The sequence below is a fragment of the Microcebus murinus genome, unplaced genomic scaffold (genome assembly GCF_040939455.1).
Source record: "Microcebus murinus isolate Inina unplaced genomic scaffold, M.murinus_Inina_mat1.0 scaf001_hap2_Mmur4.0, whole genome shotgun sequence".
NCBI lineage: Eukaryota > Metazoa > Chordata > Mammalia > Primates > Cheirogaleidae > Microcebus > Microcebus murinus.
Window position 1 is genome coordinate 1,379,367 of NW_027438947.1, and position 17,709 is coordinate 1,397,075.

Consider the following 17,709-nt stretch of genomic DNA (forward strand, 5'->3'; position numbering starts at 1 on the left):
GCGTGGTTGGGGAGAGAGAGGAACACTCCTACACTGCTGGTGGGACTGCAAAGTAGTTCAACCTCTGTGGAAAGCAATATGGAGATACCTTAAAGCGATACAAGTGAATCTACCATTTGATCCAGCAATCCCATTGCTGGGCATCTACCCAAATGATCCAGTGACACTCTACAAAAAAGACACCTGCACTCGAATGTTTATAGCAGCACAATTCATAATTGCAAGGCTGTGGAAACAGCCCAAGTGCCCATCAATCAAATAATGGATTAATAAAATGTGGTATATGTACACCATGGAGTACTATTCAGCTCTAAGAAACAATGGTGATATAGCACACCTTATATTTTCCTGGTTAGAGCTGGAACCCATACTACTAAGTGAAGTATCCCAAGAATGGAAAAACAAGCACCAGATATATTCTCCAGCAAACTGGTATTAACTGAGTAGCACCTAAGTGGACACATAGGTGCTACAGTAATAGGGTATTGGGCAGGTGGGAGGAGGGAGGGGGGCGGGTATATACATACATAGTGAGTGAGATGTGCACCATCTGGGGGATGGTCATGATGGAGACTCAGACTTTTGGGGGGAGGGGGGGAAATGGGCATTTATTGAAACCTTAAAATCTGTACCCCCATAATATGCCAAAATAAAAAAAAATAATTAAAAAAAAATATATGCCAGATATCAAACTATACTACAAAGCTGTAGTAATTAAATCAATCTGGTATTGGCACAAAAATAGGAATATTGACCAGTGGAACAGCTCTGAGAATCCTGATATAAAACCATCCTCATATAGCCAGCTAATCTTTGACAAATCAGACAAAAACATACGCTGGCGAAAAGAATGTCTCTTTAATAAATGGTGCTGGGAAAACTGGATAGCCATCTGTAGAAGGCTAAAACAGGACCCACACCTTTCACCTCTCACAAAAACCAACTCACGCTGGATAACAGACTTAAACCTAAGGTATGAAACTATTAGAACTCTAGAGGAAAAAGTTGGAAACACTCTCCTAGACATCGGCCTGGGCAAAGAGTTTATGAAGAAGTCCCCAAAGGCAATCACAGCAGCAACAAATGTAAATAAATAGGACATGATCAAACTACAAAGCTTCTGCACAGCCACAGAAACAGTCATGAAAGTAAACAGACAACCTACAGAATGGGAGAAAATTTTTACATCCCACGCATCCAATAAGGGCTGATGACTAGAATATACTTAGAGCTCACGAGAAAAAATCAAATAACCCTATCAAAAATTTGGCAAAGGACTTGAACATAAACTTTTCTAAAGAAGACAGAAGAATGGCCAACAAACATATGAAAAAATGCTCAACATGTCTAATCTTCAGGGAAATGCAAATCAAAACCACAATGAGATACCACTTAACTCCAATGAGAATGGCCTTTATCAAAAAGTCTCCAAACAATACATGCTGACGTGGATGCGGAGAGAGAAGAACACTCCTACACTGCTGGTGGGACTGCAAACTAGTTCAACCTCTGTGGAAAGCAATATGGAGATAACTTAAAACAATACAATTGAATCTACCATTTGATCCAGCAATCTCATTGCTTGGCATCTACCCAAAAGATCCAATGACACTCTACAAAAAGACACCTGCACTCGAATGTTTATAGCAGCACAATTCATAATTGTAAGGCTGTGGAAACAGCCCAAGTGCCCATCAATCCAAGAATGGATTAATAAAATGTGGTATATGTATACCATGGAGTACTATTCAGCTCTAAGAAACAAGGGTGATATAGCACATCTTATATTTTCCTGGTTAGAGCTGGAACCCATACTATTAAGTGAAGTTTCCCAAGAATGGAAAAACAAGCACCACATATACTCACCAGCAAATTGGTATTAACTGAGCAGCACCTAAGTGGACACATAGGTACTACAGTAATAGGGTATTGGGCAGGTAGGAGGGAGGAAGGGTCCGGGTATATACATACATAACGAGTGAGATTTGCACCATCTGGGGGATGGTCATGCTGGAGACTCAGACTTGTGGGGGGAGTGGGGAAAGGGCATTTATTGAAACCTTAAAATCTGTACCCCCATAATATGTCGAAATAAAAAAAAAATTTTTAAAAAAGCTTCTGCACAGCCAAAGAAACTCTTAAGAAAGCAAACAGACAACCCACAGAATGGGAGAAAATTTTTGCAAGCTACACATCTGATAAAGGGCTGATAACTAGAATCTATTTCAAACTCAGGGAAATCAGCAAGAAAAAATCAAACAACCCTATCAAAAAATGGGCAAAGGACATGTCTTCTCACAGAAGACAGAATAGTTGCCAACAAACATATGAAAAAATGTTTAACATCTCTAATTATCAGGGGAATGCAAATCAAAACCACAATGAGATATCACTTAACTCCAGTGAGAATGGCCTTTATGAAAACGTCCCCAAACAACAAATGCTGGCGTGGATGTGGAAAGAGAGGAACACTCCTACACTGCCGGTTGGAGTGCAAACTAGTTCAACCTCTGTGGAAAGCAATGTGGAAATATCTCAAAGCGATATGATTAGATCTACCATTTCATCCATCAATTCCACTACCGGGCATCTACCCAAGAGATCAAACGTCACTCTACAAAAAAGACACCTGCACTCGAATGTTCATAGTAGCACAATTCACAATTGCAAAGCTATGGAAACAACCCAAGTGCCCATCAATTCATGAGTTGATTAATAAAATGTGGTATATGTAAACCATGGAATACTACTCAGCTTTAAGAAACAATGGTGATATAGCACCTCTTGTATATTCCTTGATACAGTTGGAACCCATTCTACCAAGTGAAGTCTCTCAAGAATGGAAAAACCAGCACCACATGTACTCACCAGCAAATTGGTATTAACGGATCAACACCTAAGTGGACATGTAGGAATAACATTTATCGGGTGTCTGGCGGGGGAAGGGGGATGGGGGAGGGATGTATACAACCACAATGAGTAAGATGTGCAACGTTTGGGGAATGGACATGCTTGAAGCTCTTACTCGAGGGAGGAGGGGGGCTTGGGCAATATAAGTAACCTTCACACTTGTACCCCCATAATATGCTAAAATAAAAAAAATCCCAACATCATTCTTGACAGATAATGGAAAAAATAATTTTATGCTTGGTTTGGAACCAGAGAAGACCCTGCATATCAAAAGCAATTCTAGGCAATATAAACAAAATGGGAGGCATTAATATGCCAGATATCAAACTATACTACAAAGCTGTGCTAATTAAATCAATTTGGTATTGGCACAAAAATAGGAATATTGACCAGAGGAACAGATCTGAGAACACTGATATAAAACCATCATCATATAGCCATCTAATCTTTGACAAAGCAGACAAAAACATACACTGGGGAAAAGAATCCCTTTTCAGTAAATTGTGCTGGGAAAACTGGATAGCCACTTGTAGAAGGCTGAAGCAGGACCCACACCTTTCACCTCTCACAAAAATCAACTCACACTGGATAACAGACTTAAACCTAAGGTATGAAACTATTAGAAATCTAGAGAAAAATGTTGGAAATACTCTCCTATACATTTGCCTAGGCAAAGAATTTATGAAGAATACCCCAAAGGCAATCATAGCAATAACAAAAAAATAAAATAAATGGGACATGATCAAACTAAAAAGCTTATGCACAGCCAAAGAAATAGTCATGAAAGCAAACAGACAACCTACAGAATGGGAGAAAATGTTCACATCCTACACATCTGATAAAGGACTGATAACTAGAATCTACTTAGAACTCATGAAAATCAGCAAGAAAAAAATCAAACAACCCCATCAAAAAGTGGGCAAAGTACATGAGCAGAAAATTTTCTAAAGAATACAGAATAATGGCTAACAAACATATGAAAAAATGTTCAACATCTCTAATCATCAGGGAAATGCATATCAAAACTACAAATGAGATATCACTTAACTCCAGTAAGAATGGCCTTTATCAAAAAGTCCCAAAACAATAGATGTTGGTATGGATGCGGAGAAATAGGAACACTCCTACACTGATGGTGGCACTGCGAACAAGTTCAACCTCTTTGGAAAGGAATATGGAGATACCTTAAAGTGATACAAGTGGATCTACCATTCGATCTAGCAATCCTATTATTGGGCATCTACCCAAAAGATCAAATGACACTCTACAAAAAAGACACCTGCACTCGAATGTTTATTGCAGCACAATTCACAATTGCAAAGCTGTGGAAACAACCCAAGTGCCCATCAATTCATGAGTGGATTAAAAAATGTGATATATGAATACCATGGAGTACTATTCAGCTCTAAGAAACAACGGTGATATAGCACATCTTGTATTTTCCTGGGTAGACCTGGAACCCATACTACTAAGTGAAGTATCCCAAGAATGGAAAAACAAGCACCACATGTACTCACCAGCCAACTGCTATTAACTGAGCAGCACCTAAGTGGACACATAGGAACTACATTAATTGGGCATTGGACTGGTGGGAGGGGGGAGGGTGGTGAATACATACATAGTGAATGAGATGTTCACCAACTCAGGGATGGTCATGCTTGAAGCTCAGACTTGTGGGGGCAAGGGGGCAAGGGCATTATTTGAATCCTTAAAATTTGTACCCCCATAATATGCTGTAATAAAAAAATAAATAAATAAAGTTGCATGCTGACACACTTGGCTAATTTTTTTAAGAAATAAGAACTTTGAAAAATGTTAGCGCTATACTACTGACTCCAGAGTGGCGCTTGGGCTTGGGGACAGAAAGTATGTCCTGAACCCTCCTCTGGAAGGAAGGAGACAAAAATATTTAAAGCAGTTTTTCCCTGGGTCAAGAAGAAAGCTATAAATGCATGTCTACATGTGTGTGTGTGTGTGTGTGTAATCCTCTTAAAAGCATTCTTTTCTCCATTTCTCATTGCTTTTCCCTTATCATTTATTAAAATGCCCTTTGAAAATTCCAACTTGCCTCTCTATTAAGCTCAAGAGAATGTGAGGGAAAAGTCTCTCATCTTCACTTAAGACAGAGAGATGGAAGGATAAGGTTAAGGAATGTACTGAAGGAGCTGAGGCTTCATCTCCTGTCGATTCTTCTCTTCAAATTCTTTTCTATTCAAATTCACAAGCAGTGTTCTCCAAGTGATGGAGTAGGACCAGGAGCATAAGCATTGCCAGAGATGCTCGATAAACTTAGAGATGCCTTACCCCCAACTGATAATACACAACTTGAGGGGTGAGGGTCAGGGAGCTGAGATCTACATGCTTAACAAGCACCCCCCATCAGGGACTCTTGTGCACATTCAGTCATGGAGGGAGATGTGTTTTGCTTTCATGAGTGAGTTTAGGCCCTTACATGGGAGGTGGCTATAACTAGATCAGAAACTAAGAGGATAAAGATAGAGATTTGGGGGTGGGAGGGGGAGAGAGAGAGAGAGAGAGAGGGAGCCATGGAGGGAGAAAGAGAGAGAAAGGGTAGGGGAAAGATAAAATGAATAAGAATGAATGAATATGAAATTTAAACAGTAAAAATGAGAAAAACAGATATTGAGAAATCCTAAGGGAGCAGTGAACAGTTTCACCTCACTGAATAGAATCTGGGAGTCCAGTCCAGCTGCCTTTTCCAAGATTTTGAGACTATCACAGGCAGGACCCAGGGGAGTTTTCAGTCCTCCACCCCATCTTGTGTGCCCCGACATGCACCAACATGGCTACCTCGCAAATGTCCTTGAGGTGTTTGATATAGTGACGCTCAGTGCTCATGATCTCATTGATGACGTTGGCTCGCATCTGGTCCCGGTTCTGTAGTGGCCGGCCCAGACAGAGGCAGTCTGAATTGGGGTCCAGGTGCCCATTCTGCACATCACTGGGCCCCTCTTCCACACCATCCTCCTGATTCACCCAGAGCTGTGGAAGCAGATAGAAAAAGAATGAGTTAGCCTCCTTCTCTGAGAAGTTTCCACCCAAGTAGAAAAAGGATAAATTAAATTTCTTAGGTATTTAGAAAGCCTTCAACCAGAGGCCCCTACAAACAAAGTGTCAGACCTGGTTCTAGGGTGACTTGCTGACCCTGGTCTAATCCTCTCTAGGTCTCTGGTTACCCATCTGTAAAATGGGAGGTGTGGGTATAGCAACTAAATCATCTCTGAGAGCCTTCTTGGCTAAAGTCTCAGAAGAGGGAGATATGATGGCAAGCAGAACTCGTTCATACTGAGCACATCCAGGCAGCAGAGCTGGATCAAAAAAATATATAATAAAGATTAAGCTATACATTTTGAATACCACTGCTGGATTACTGTCAAAAATAGCTTTTAAGTGCTTGCAAGTGTGCAGATTAAAGTTGGATGCTGGCATGGGCATCTCAAAAAGAGTTTTCAGTGTTGATTTCCACTGAAGGATATACAAATAATCATTAAAATTTGACTGTAAAATTCCTTGGACTTGCAAAGATCTCTACCTCCTAAATGTTGGAGTGGGGATGGAAGACTATTTCCCTACCACATAATAGCAATAGCTATTGATTGAGCACTTATTATACACCAGCCACTGTACTAAGAGCCTCCAATACACTGTATTTATTCCTGCCACATTGATACCATCATTACCACCATTTCATAGAAGAGGAGACTGAGGCTTTGAGAAGTTAGGGAATTTGTCCCAAGTCATACAGTTCAGAAGCAGAGGAGCTGGGATAGGAGCCAGGCAGTCTGATTCTAGACCCTATGTTTTTAATCACTATACCTGTACCTTTGTGCCTCTGGCTCTGAGGAAGACATTAAAATAAAAGGAAAGGGCTTGGGCCAAGGTAGACTAAGAATTATTAGAATCATTAGAAATGGATAGATACAGTTGGTAAAGGACGAAACTATCCATTTAAAATCATGAAGGCAGAGGGAAACTGAAAAAAACTTTCTTTGGGGAGGCTAAATAAGATGTCTCTGGATCTTGGATGACTCAGCTTGAATCAAGGAGATGGCCCTTTTCCCCCCAGTACTAGGAAGTGGAAAAACCATGGAGCCAAACTAAAAGAATGGTGGTTCCCTAGGTAGAGTGACAAAATCTGTCAGGGGTAATTAGCCAAGGAGCTTGCCAGCTGTCTCAACAGCTTTAGTCAACTCTCCATATTTTCCCTCCTTAACCCTGAGCTTTTTCCACATTTCTATTTTGAAAGGCTGAGATCAAGCAATTTAGATGCATCCCTATTTCTGCCATCAAAAAAGACTTTTGGCGGGTGGCCTTATGGGGCCAAGACGCTTTGGGATAGAACTAGAGAGACAGTAGTTACTTCTCAACTGTGTATTCTTCTTTCTCCCTTTGTCTCATAGTAGGTGAGGGGAGCATACTTAACCTAGTGAGCTTAGAAAGTAAGGCTCACTCCACTTGAATACATTTTGTATATACAGCCAATTGTGAAAAATTTATCTTTACCCAGAACTTACCACCTTCTGCAAATGCTCTATTGTAAATTTTTTTTCCATCTTCCAAAAGGTCAGGTTTGTGTCTTCTATATGCTAATAGCTTCCATTTAATAATCAACAGGCATTATGAGGGATGCTTATTTAAAAACAGACCTGGTCCAAAAAGTGATTCTAAGGCATTGAAGCAAACATCTCATATACATGATGCTGTATATAAGTAACAATGAAAATCTCACCCTCTAATAATCCATTAGTTTTTCTCTACTTTTCACAAAGTGAGCTAAGCCCTGCTATGAAAAGGGTACCACAGGCAGGCCTTTAAGAGATAAGAACCATTTCTTTTCTTCTTAGGAGCTTAAGACAAGTCAAAACGTTTCTTTTGGATGGCTGGAATAAGATGAATATTTGGAACAGTTCCAGTGGGAAGGAACACAGGATATGAGAGGAAGTAAGAGCAGAAGCAAAGGCAGGAACAGAACCAGACTTAGGTTCAAGCTATACTCCATGGCATAGTAGCTACAAATAGCAATTAAAAGGGAGGAAGACAACTGAAGCCAGGTAGAAGCAGATCCCTTATACAGAATTTGGTGGAGAAATCCATTCTAGATAGAACTAAATGCCTGGGTGGCTGGATCCTTCATAAGAAGCTTCTGAGAAGACATCTTCATCTACTCTACCGCAACAACACCAGAAGGCCATTCCTTAGGTTAAGATGCTGCTTTTATCCAAAAGAACTACTATTATATTCATTCATTCATTAAATCTATGTCAAGTGCCTACAATGTGCCAGACATTGGGGATACAACAGTGAACAAAACAGACAGAAATCACTGCCCTTTGTGGGGCTGACATTCGAGAGAAAAATCATTCTTCGCCTAGAAAAAGTTGTCACGTAAGGCCCAATTATTGTATTCCTAATGCCAAGATCCCACAAAATATCCCCAGTGCCTGATGATAAGACTTTCTGGTCTGACCTCTAAGTCCCCTGCTCCTGAGAACTTCACTCTTCTGTGCAGATGAAGGTCTTTGTCAGTTTGTATGTCAGAGTGCATTGACACAGGTCAGCCCATGAGCTTATTTTCCCTGGATGGAATGTCAGCCCACAGTGCCATATCAACCTTGCCTAACAATCTGTGCAGGCTGATGTGTACCTTTCCACAAGCGTTCTTAATAGATGCTGCAATTAGCACATACAGACTGCTGGGTAACAAGTAGGAAGATGGACAATGCCTGAAACCAGCCAGGCTGAAAGGCTTTCCTGGAAGCCCTGCGACAGTACTTAAAGTGTGGTTTCCCCTGCCTTCATTGAACTCTGAAGCAAGGCTGGTTAATGCAGTTCAATTTAAGAAATATCTATTTGGGACATATTCTGTGTCTAATAACTAACTGTGAAAGATATGCAGGTGAGCAAGACAACTGACTCCTCCCTGCTCCTTCCAAACCAAAGAGTGCTTTCCAAATGAGACACACTATCTGGTCCTTATCTCTTTTCCTTTTTTATTTATTATTTCAGAATGTTTCATGGATACAAAAGTTTTGGTTACATAAATTGCTTTTGTACCATTTGAGTCAAAGTTATAAGTGTGCCCATCCCCCAGGTAGTGTGCACTACACCCATGAGGTGTGAATTTACACATCCTCTTCTCCCCCTTCCCACCTGTTATTTCCATATGTGTAATTAAGTGTTGATTGATTAGTATCAATTTAATAGTGAGTGCATGTGGTGATTTTTTTCCATTCTTATGATACTTCATGTAGAAGAATGGGCTCCAGCTTCACCCAGGATAATAGAAGAGGTGCTAGTTCCCCATCTTTATGGCTGAATAGTACTCTGTGGTATACATATACCACATTTTATTACTCTACTCATGAACTGATGAGCACTTGGGTTGTTTCCATATCTTTGCAATTGTGAATTGTAATGCTATAAACATTCGAGTGCAGGTGTATTTTTTATAGAATGTCTTTTTATTCCTTTGGGTAAATACCTACTAATGGGATTCCTGGATCAAAGAGTGGTTCTGCTTTTGGTTATTTGAGGTATCTTCATACTACTTTCCATAGAGGATGTACTAGTTTGCAGTCCTAGCAGCAGTATATGAGAATGATTCTATTTCTCCACATCCACACCAACTTTGTCCTTTTGGGACTTTTTGATATAAGCCTTTCTCACTGCACTTAAGTGTAACTGTCATTGCCTTTATCCTTTTATACCTGGACAAGCCCATGGGTTATCCCCCAGCTCCCATCTCTCCCACATATCACTATCAGACCAATTTCCTTGACTATTATTTTGGGTTTTTTTCCTTTTTCTTCTTTCTTTTTTTGAGACAAAGTCTCACTCTGTTGCCCAGGCTAGAGTGCCGTGGGGTCAACCTAGTTCACAGCAACCTCAAAGTCCTGAGCTCAAGCAATCCAACTGCCTCAGCCTTCCGAGTAGCTGGGACTACAGGCATGTGCCACCGAGCTCCGCTAATATTTTCTATGTATTTTTTGTTGTCCAGCTAATTTATTTCTACTTTTTTTAGTACAGATGGGGTCTTGCTCTTGCTCAGGCTGGTCTCAAACTCCTAAGCTCCAATGATCCACCCGTCAGCCTCCCAAAGTTCTAGGATTACAGGCATGAGGCACCGTGCCTGGCCCTTTTCCCTTCTTTTATGTCAGAATTTTACAGGGGTACACATGTTTTAGTTACATAATTCACTTTTGTACAGTTTGAGTCAAAGTTATAAGTGTGTCATTCACCCAGTTAGTGTGCATTGTACTCAATAGGTGTCAATTTACCCATCCCCTCCCACCTTCTTGATTTCCCTTGAGTTTTACTTCCATATGTGCACATAAGTGTAGATCGATTAGTTCCAATTTAGTATTGAGTACATGTGGTGCTTTACCCTTCTTGTCATACTTGACATAGAAGAAGGGGCTCCAGTTCCATACAAGTTGTTACAAAAAATACTAGATCACCATTTTTTTTATGGCTGACTCCATGGTATACATATACCACATTTTATTAATCCATTCATGCACTGATGGGCACTTGGCTTGTTTCCACATCCTTGAAATTGTGAATTGTGAATTGTGCTGCTATAAACATTCTAGTGCACATGTCTTTTTTATAGAGTGTCCTTTTTTTTTCCTTTGGGTAGATACCCAGTAATGAGATTGCTGGATCAAATGCTAGTTCTTCTTTTAAGTCTCTGAGGTATCTCCATACTACTTTCCATAGAGGTTGTACTAGTTTGCAGTGCTATCAACAGTGTATAAGTGTACCTTTCTCTCCACATCCTCACCAGAATCTGTTGTTTTGAGACTTTTTGATAAAAGCCATTCTCACTAGAGTTAGATGAAATCTCACTGTGGTTTGGATTTGCATTTCCTTAATGATTAGAGATGTTGAACATTTTTTCATATGTTTGCTGGCCATTAGTCCATCTTCCTTTGAAAAGTTTCTGTTCCTGTCTTCTGCCCACTTCTTAATTGGGTTGTTTGATTTTTTTCTTGTTGATTTGCTCGAGTTATTTCCAGATTCTGGTTATCAGCCCTTTATCAGATGTATAGCATGCAAATATTTCCTCCCATTTTATAGGTTGTCTATTTGCTCTACTGACTGTGTTGCTGGCTGAGCAGAAGCTTTTAATCAATGTGCACAATCAACAGCTTTCATATATGCCAATAACAGTCAAGGTGACAATCAAATCAAAGATGCAATACCTTTCACAATGGCAACAAAGAAAATAAAATATCTAGGAATATATTTAACTAAGGAGGTGAAAGACATCTATAGGGAGAACTATGAAACACTGAGGAAAGAAACTCCAGAGGATATAAACAGATGGAAAAACGTATCATGCCGGTGGATTGGCATAATCAACATTGTTAAAATGTCCATACTACCCAAAGTGATTTACAGATTCATTGCAATCCCCATTAAAATACCATTGTTATTTTTCTCAGACCTACAAAACATACTTCTATGCTTTGTATGGAACCAGAAAAGACCACATACACCTAATGAAACCTTATGTGTTGATAATAAGAACAAATTGGGAGGCATCACTTTCCCAGACTTCAGCCTATACTACAGGGCTATAGTAACCAAAACAGCATGGTATTGGCACAAAAACAGAGACATGGATCTATGTATCAGAACAGAGGAGCCAGTTATAAATCTAACCTCATATTGCCATCTGATCTTTGACAAAGCAGACAAAAACATACACTGGAGAAAATAATCCCTATTCAATAAATGGTGCTGGAAAAATTGTATAGCCACATATAGAAGGCTGGAATAGGATCCACAACTCTCACCACTCACAAAAATTAATTCAAAAAGATAACAGATTTAAATATATGTCATGAAACTATAAGAATTTGAGTAGAAAATGTTGGAAAAACTCTTATAGCCATTAGCCTAGAGAAAGAATTTATGAGAAGACCCCAAAGGCAATCACAGCAATAACAAAAATAAAGAAACGGGACCCGATCATATTAAAAAACTTTTGCATAGCCAAAGAAACTATCATTAGAGCGAATAGACAACTTACAGAATGGAAAAACATATTTACATGCTATACATCTGATAAAGGGATAATAACTAGAATCTATACAGAACTCAGGAACATCAGCAAGAAAAAATCAAACAACCCCATTAAAAAGTGGGCAAAGGTCAGGAACAGAAACTTTTCAAAAGAAGACAGACTGGTGTCCAACAAACATATGAAAAAATGTTCAACATCTCTAATCATCAGAGAAATGGAAATGAAAACCACAATGAGATATCATCTAACTCCAGTGAGAATGGCTTTTTGCATGAAGTCTCAAAACAATAAATGTCAGCATGCATGCAGAAAGATAGGAACTCATACACTGCTAGTGGGACTGCAAACTAGTACAACCTCTGTGGAAAGTATTATGGAGATACCTCAAAGAGATAAAAGTAGAACTACCATTTGATCCAGCAATCCCGTTACTGGGCATCTATCCAAAGGAAAAAAAGACAATCTATAAAAAAGACATCTGCACTCAAATGTTTATAGCATTACAATTCACAATTGCAAAGATGTGAAAACAACCCAAGCGCCCATTAATATGTTAGTAGATTAATAAAATGTGGTATATGTATACCATGGAGTACTACTCAGTCAAAAACAAAACAAAACAAACAAGCAAACAAAGAAAAAACAGCAAACTACCTCTTGTGTTAACCCGGGTGGAACTGGAGCCCATTCTTCTAAGTGAAGTATCACAAGATTTGAAAAACAAACACCACATGTACTCACCATTAAATTGGTATTAATTGATCAATACTTATGTGCACATATGGAAGTAACATTTGTCAGGTGTCAGGCAGGTGGGAATGGGGGAGGGGATGAGTAAATTCACACCTCATGGGTACAGTCTGCACTGTGTGGGGGATGGGCATGCTTGTAGCTCTGGCTTGGTGGTGCAAAGGCAATTTGTGTAACCACAGCTTTTGTATCCCTGTAATATTATGAAAATAAAAAAATAAGTAAACAATCACCAAACTAGAAATAGACAGAAATTTGCTCAAAATAATATTAGACATTTATGATAAACCCATAGTTAATATTATACTTAATGGTGGAAAGACTGCATGCATTCATCCATCCTACCATCAAGAACAAGACAAGGATATTCACTTTCATCACTGCTATTCAACATTGTACTGAAGGTTGTAGCCAGAACAACTGGACAAGAAAAAGAAATAAAAGACATTCGGATTGGAAAGAATAAGTAAAACTATCTCTAGTTACAGATCATATATCTTATATATAGAAAAACATAGAGAATCCACCCAAAAATATCCATTATAATAAGCTCAGCAATGTTGCAGGATATAAGATCATTTCTATATACTAGCAATGAACAATGTGAGAGTAAAATTAAAAAAAAATAATCACACTTAAATAGCCTCAGAAAGAATGAAAAACTTAGGCATAAATTTAACAAAAGAAGTTCAAATCTTGTTCACTGAAAACTGCAAAACATTGTTGAAAGAAAGTAAAGAAAACTTAAATAGGAAGACCTCTCATGTGCATTGATTGGAAGACTTAATAGTGCTAAGATGCCAATACTCCTCAAATTGATCCAGATTCAACAAAATCCTTATCAAAAATCTCAGCTGGCTTCTTTGCAAAAATTGACATTGTCATTTTAAAATTCATATGGAATTTCAAAGGACCCAGAATAATCAAAACAATTTTGAAAAAGAACAATAAAGTTGGAGTACTCACACTCTGTGATTTCAAAACTTACTATAAATCTAGAGTTATCAAAAGAGTGTACACTCGCACAAGAATACACATAAAGATCCATGAAATGGACCTGAAAGTCCAGAAATACGCCCTACATTTATGCTGAATTGATTTTTGTCAAATGTTCCAAGATGATTCAAGGTGGGAAGTATAGTCTTTTCAACAATGGTCCTGAGACAACTGGATATCCACATAGAAAAAAATGAACTTTGATCCCTATCTCACACTATATACAAAAATTAACTCAAAATGGATCAAAATTTAGAAATAAGAACTGAAATTATAAAACTCTTCAAATAAAACAGAGTAAAATCTTTGTGTCCTTAGATTAGACAATGGTTTCTCATATATGATGCTTAAAACAGAAGAACCAAGCAAAAATAAATAAATTTGACTTCATCAAAATTGAAAACTCTTGTACTACAAATGATATCACAAAGAATGTGAAAAGACAACCCAGAGAATGGGAACAATATTTGCATATACTATATCTGATAAAGATCTAGTATCCAGAATATAGAACTTAATAAAAATACAAATAACCTACTTAAATTGGGCAAAGCATCTGAATAGAATTTCTCCAAATATGACATATAAATGTCCAGTAAAGACATAAAATGATGCTCAATATCATTAGCCACGAGGGAAATGCAAATTAAAATCACAATGAGATACCACTTCACACCCCCTAGGGTGACTGACTGTAATAATAATTTTTCAAAGTCAATAACAAGGACAAGGATATAGAGAAACTGGAACCTTCATATATTACTGGTAGGAATGTGAAATGATGTAGCTGCTGTGGAAAACATTTTGGTAATTCCTCAAAAAGTCAAACATAGTTACCAGTATGATCCAGCAATTCCTCTCCAGGTATATATTTGAGAGAACGGGAAACATATGTTCATACAAAAACTTGTACACAAACGTTCACAGCAACATTATTCATAACAGGAAAATAGTGGAAACAACTCAATTGTTCATCAGCTGATGAATGGATAAACCAAAATGTGGTCTATCTATATAACACAATACTATTTAGCAATACAAAGGAATGAAATACTAATATATGTTACATGAACCTCAAAAACAATTTGCTAAGTAAAAGAAGGAAGACAAAAGAGTTTACACATATTGTATGATTCCATTTATATGAAATGTCCAGAACAGACAAATCCATAAAGACAGAAGGCAGATTAGTGTTTGCCAGGGGCTAGGTTGGGAGAATGGTGAGATGTTGGTCAAAGGGTACAAAGTTTCAGCTAGACAGGAGAAATAAGTTTTGACTATCTGTTGTACAGCATAATGACTACAGTCAATGATAATGTATCATATATTAGAAAATTGCTAAAAGAGTAGATTTAAAATGTTCTCATCATAAAAAAGTATGTGAGGTGATAGATATGTTATTTCAATCATTTCACAATATTTGTATATGCACATATATATATATATCAAAACATCACATTGTATCTATAAATATATACAAATTTTACCTGTCAATTAAAAATAAATACATATTTAAAAAATAAGGTGCTGTGGAACTTTGTGAATATACTAAAACTCACTAAACTACACTGTAAAATTATAAATTTTATGGTATGTGAATTATATCTCTAAAAGGTAAAATTTCCCCTTTGACCTTTCCCCATCCTAGCCATATTCCATATCTCCTGATATGGATTTTGTGTGAAATCTTTGTCAACCTTTCTCCTTGCATTTATATACCTATATGCATATTCCAGCAGACTCACCATTGTTCCATATGTTAAACTGATGCTTACTACAACCCTTGATACACACTCTTCAACATCTTTAGTAGCCCCTCCTCCCAAATGGATCAGTAGTTCTCAAAGAAAAGTTTTCATAACATCCAGCCAGTAGCTCCCTCATGAGTTCAATAAAGGCTCAAGGAATGTCTTAGAAAGCCAGCCCACCTCTGGCTTTAGCAGTATGAAGTTTCTGAGAAGATAATGGGCAATCAATATTGTCTAAGTCTCACCCTGATATTTTCAAAAGCCAATCTAGCCAGTCAGAGAGAAGTGAAAAGTGAGCCATCCTTTGAGAAGGTGAGGGGTTACTGCCAGCCACATTAAACAACAGAATCTCAGGGTTGTAGAATGGAGTTATGAAGGATATGGAAGGTCAGCTAGTCCACACTACTCCTAACCCGCCCCAATCAATACATAAACTCCCTTGACAACATCTCCCACCAGCAATTGCCCAGACCATTTGCCGAATACAACCAGTGATGACATTACTGTTTCCCAAGGCAGCCCTTTCTTTTTTCATATCATTTCAATCATGAGCTCTGTGTCTGTTTGAATGAAGGTGCCAGCCAAAAATCTTAGCAAACACTGCAGAAGAGCAAAACACCAATAAGGGAGAGGGATTATAGGGAATGTAAACTCTTCTGTAACAAAGGTCACCAAAATGCCACCACAGTGACACAATGGCACAGTGTAGATACAAAGGTGGATGTGAGGGACTGAAAGGAACCAGGCTGGCTACAAGCAGGGTACACATGTGTGTGTACACATACACACAAACATACCTGTTTTGGAGCCCCAGTATCAGCTTCTAGGAGGGTCATGCATGTTTAGAAACCCTTGAGTATGCATGCCAGGAAGTACTTAGCATTCCTGCCTTGCATGAAGATGGTCAGTATGGTGTTGTACAGTCAGACACAGAAACTACTCCTCTGTCCCGAAAGGGAAAGAGATTATTTAATAACTGTCACTAATTACATGAAATATCATCATAACAAGGCTATTAACAAATTATTCTCCCTTTCCTGCACAGATACAATGAGAAGTAATAAACTTCAAACAGAGAAAAGAAGATTTTGGTTACACAACAGACAAAAAGAAAAGATCTGTGTGAATATCCTGTCTTTGAATTCATGGCTCTCCATCAACACATTATATACCAGGCCTGACCCACCTAAGGCACATTACCCTTCCCATTCATTCCAATACATCATGTTTATTCCTACCTCTACACCCCTATATCCTTCTAATGCCTACCCTCTACTTTACCTCCTTATTGGAGCACACCCAACAACTTGATGTTATGCTCACTCATACCAACTACTTGCCATGTCAACAAAGCCACTCTGTCTACTGCCTACTGATGCTATAACTCTATCTACTTTCTTTCTAACATTTGTAGTTGGGAAGGTCCTCACCCACTCCATGCCCTCAGACTATCCCAACCCACATGGGAAGATGAACTTCTGGCATCTGCCCCCAATTCAAGTTTATCTGACCATACTACAATTTCAGAGCTACTGCCTGCCCTGCCCACTACATAATACTTTTATTAAACATGTCCTTAACAATAAACTTTGCTTACTTAATACGTAACTAAATGTGGGAATGAGTCTACACACACATGATCCTCAGGCCCAAGCCCCACTGAGCAGCAATGTCAATAACTTGACTACCTAAAAATGCTTATCAAAAGAAAGAGTTGAACCAATGGGCATAATTTATAGGTCTATCATTATGGCTCTTTGCCCTAATACATCTTACAAAAGATGTTTTCCATTTTTGGACTCCTATATACAACAAAGTGTTGTGCCATTTATTTGTTCACAAATGAATACTAACTGCTGATGTACAGCCCCAGTAATGTTATTAGACCTGTTGGTAAAGGCCGGAGCAGTCAAGAAAGTACGCTATCCAGTTATATGTTTGGCAGGCTCATTGTTTGCAACACCATTCCAATCAATCTTGAGAGCCTGAAATATCAGCATGTCCATGTTTCCGTGTAGCCCATGGTCTCATACAAGTGGCTGAATGGGGTGGAAGAGAAGTTTTATATACCCAGATGGCCTTAGTCTAGCCATTTACATGTAGGAACAACAAGAAGCTGATGCATAGGAACTAATAAATAATGGGTAAAAGATGAAAACTCAGAAACCTGGAAAGGCTTAGCAGACCTGGTCTTAGGTTTCAGACCTCTGAAGGGCTGTAGACAGTGTATTCCCAAGAGCTGGGGGTAGGGTA

At 38.6% G+C, this 17,709-nt stretch overlaps 1 protein-coding gene across 4 annotated transcripts in view; it reads right to left on the reverse strand.

Moving 5' to 3' along the window:
• Positions 1-17,709, reverse strand: part of ARHGEF9 (Cdc42 guanine nucleotide exchange factor 9) — a 241,991-nt gene that overhangs the window by 138,230 nt on the left and 86,052 nt on the right. For all 4 annotated transcript variants that reach the window (XM_012739107.2, XM_012739110.3, XM_012739109.3 and 1 more), the window contains exon 3: positions 5,722-5,913. In XM_012739107.2, the coding sequence (XP_012594561.1) occupies positions 5,722-5,913 (192 nt within the window). The remainder of the gene's footprint in view (positions 1-5,721; positions 5,914-17,709) is intronic.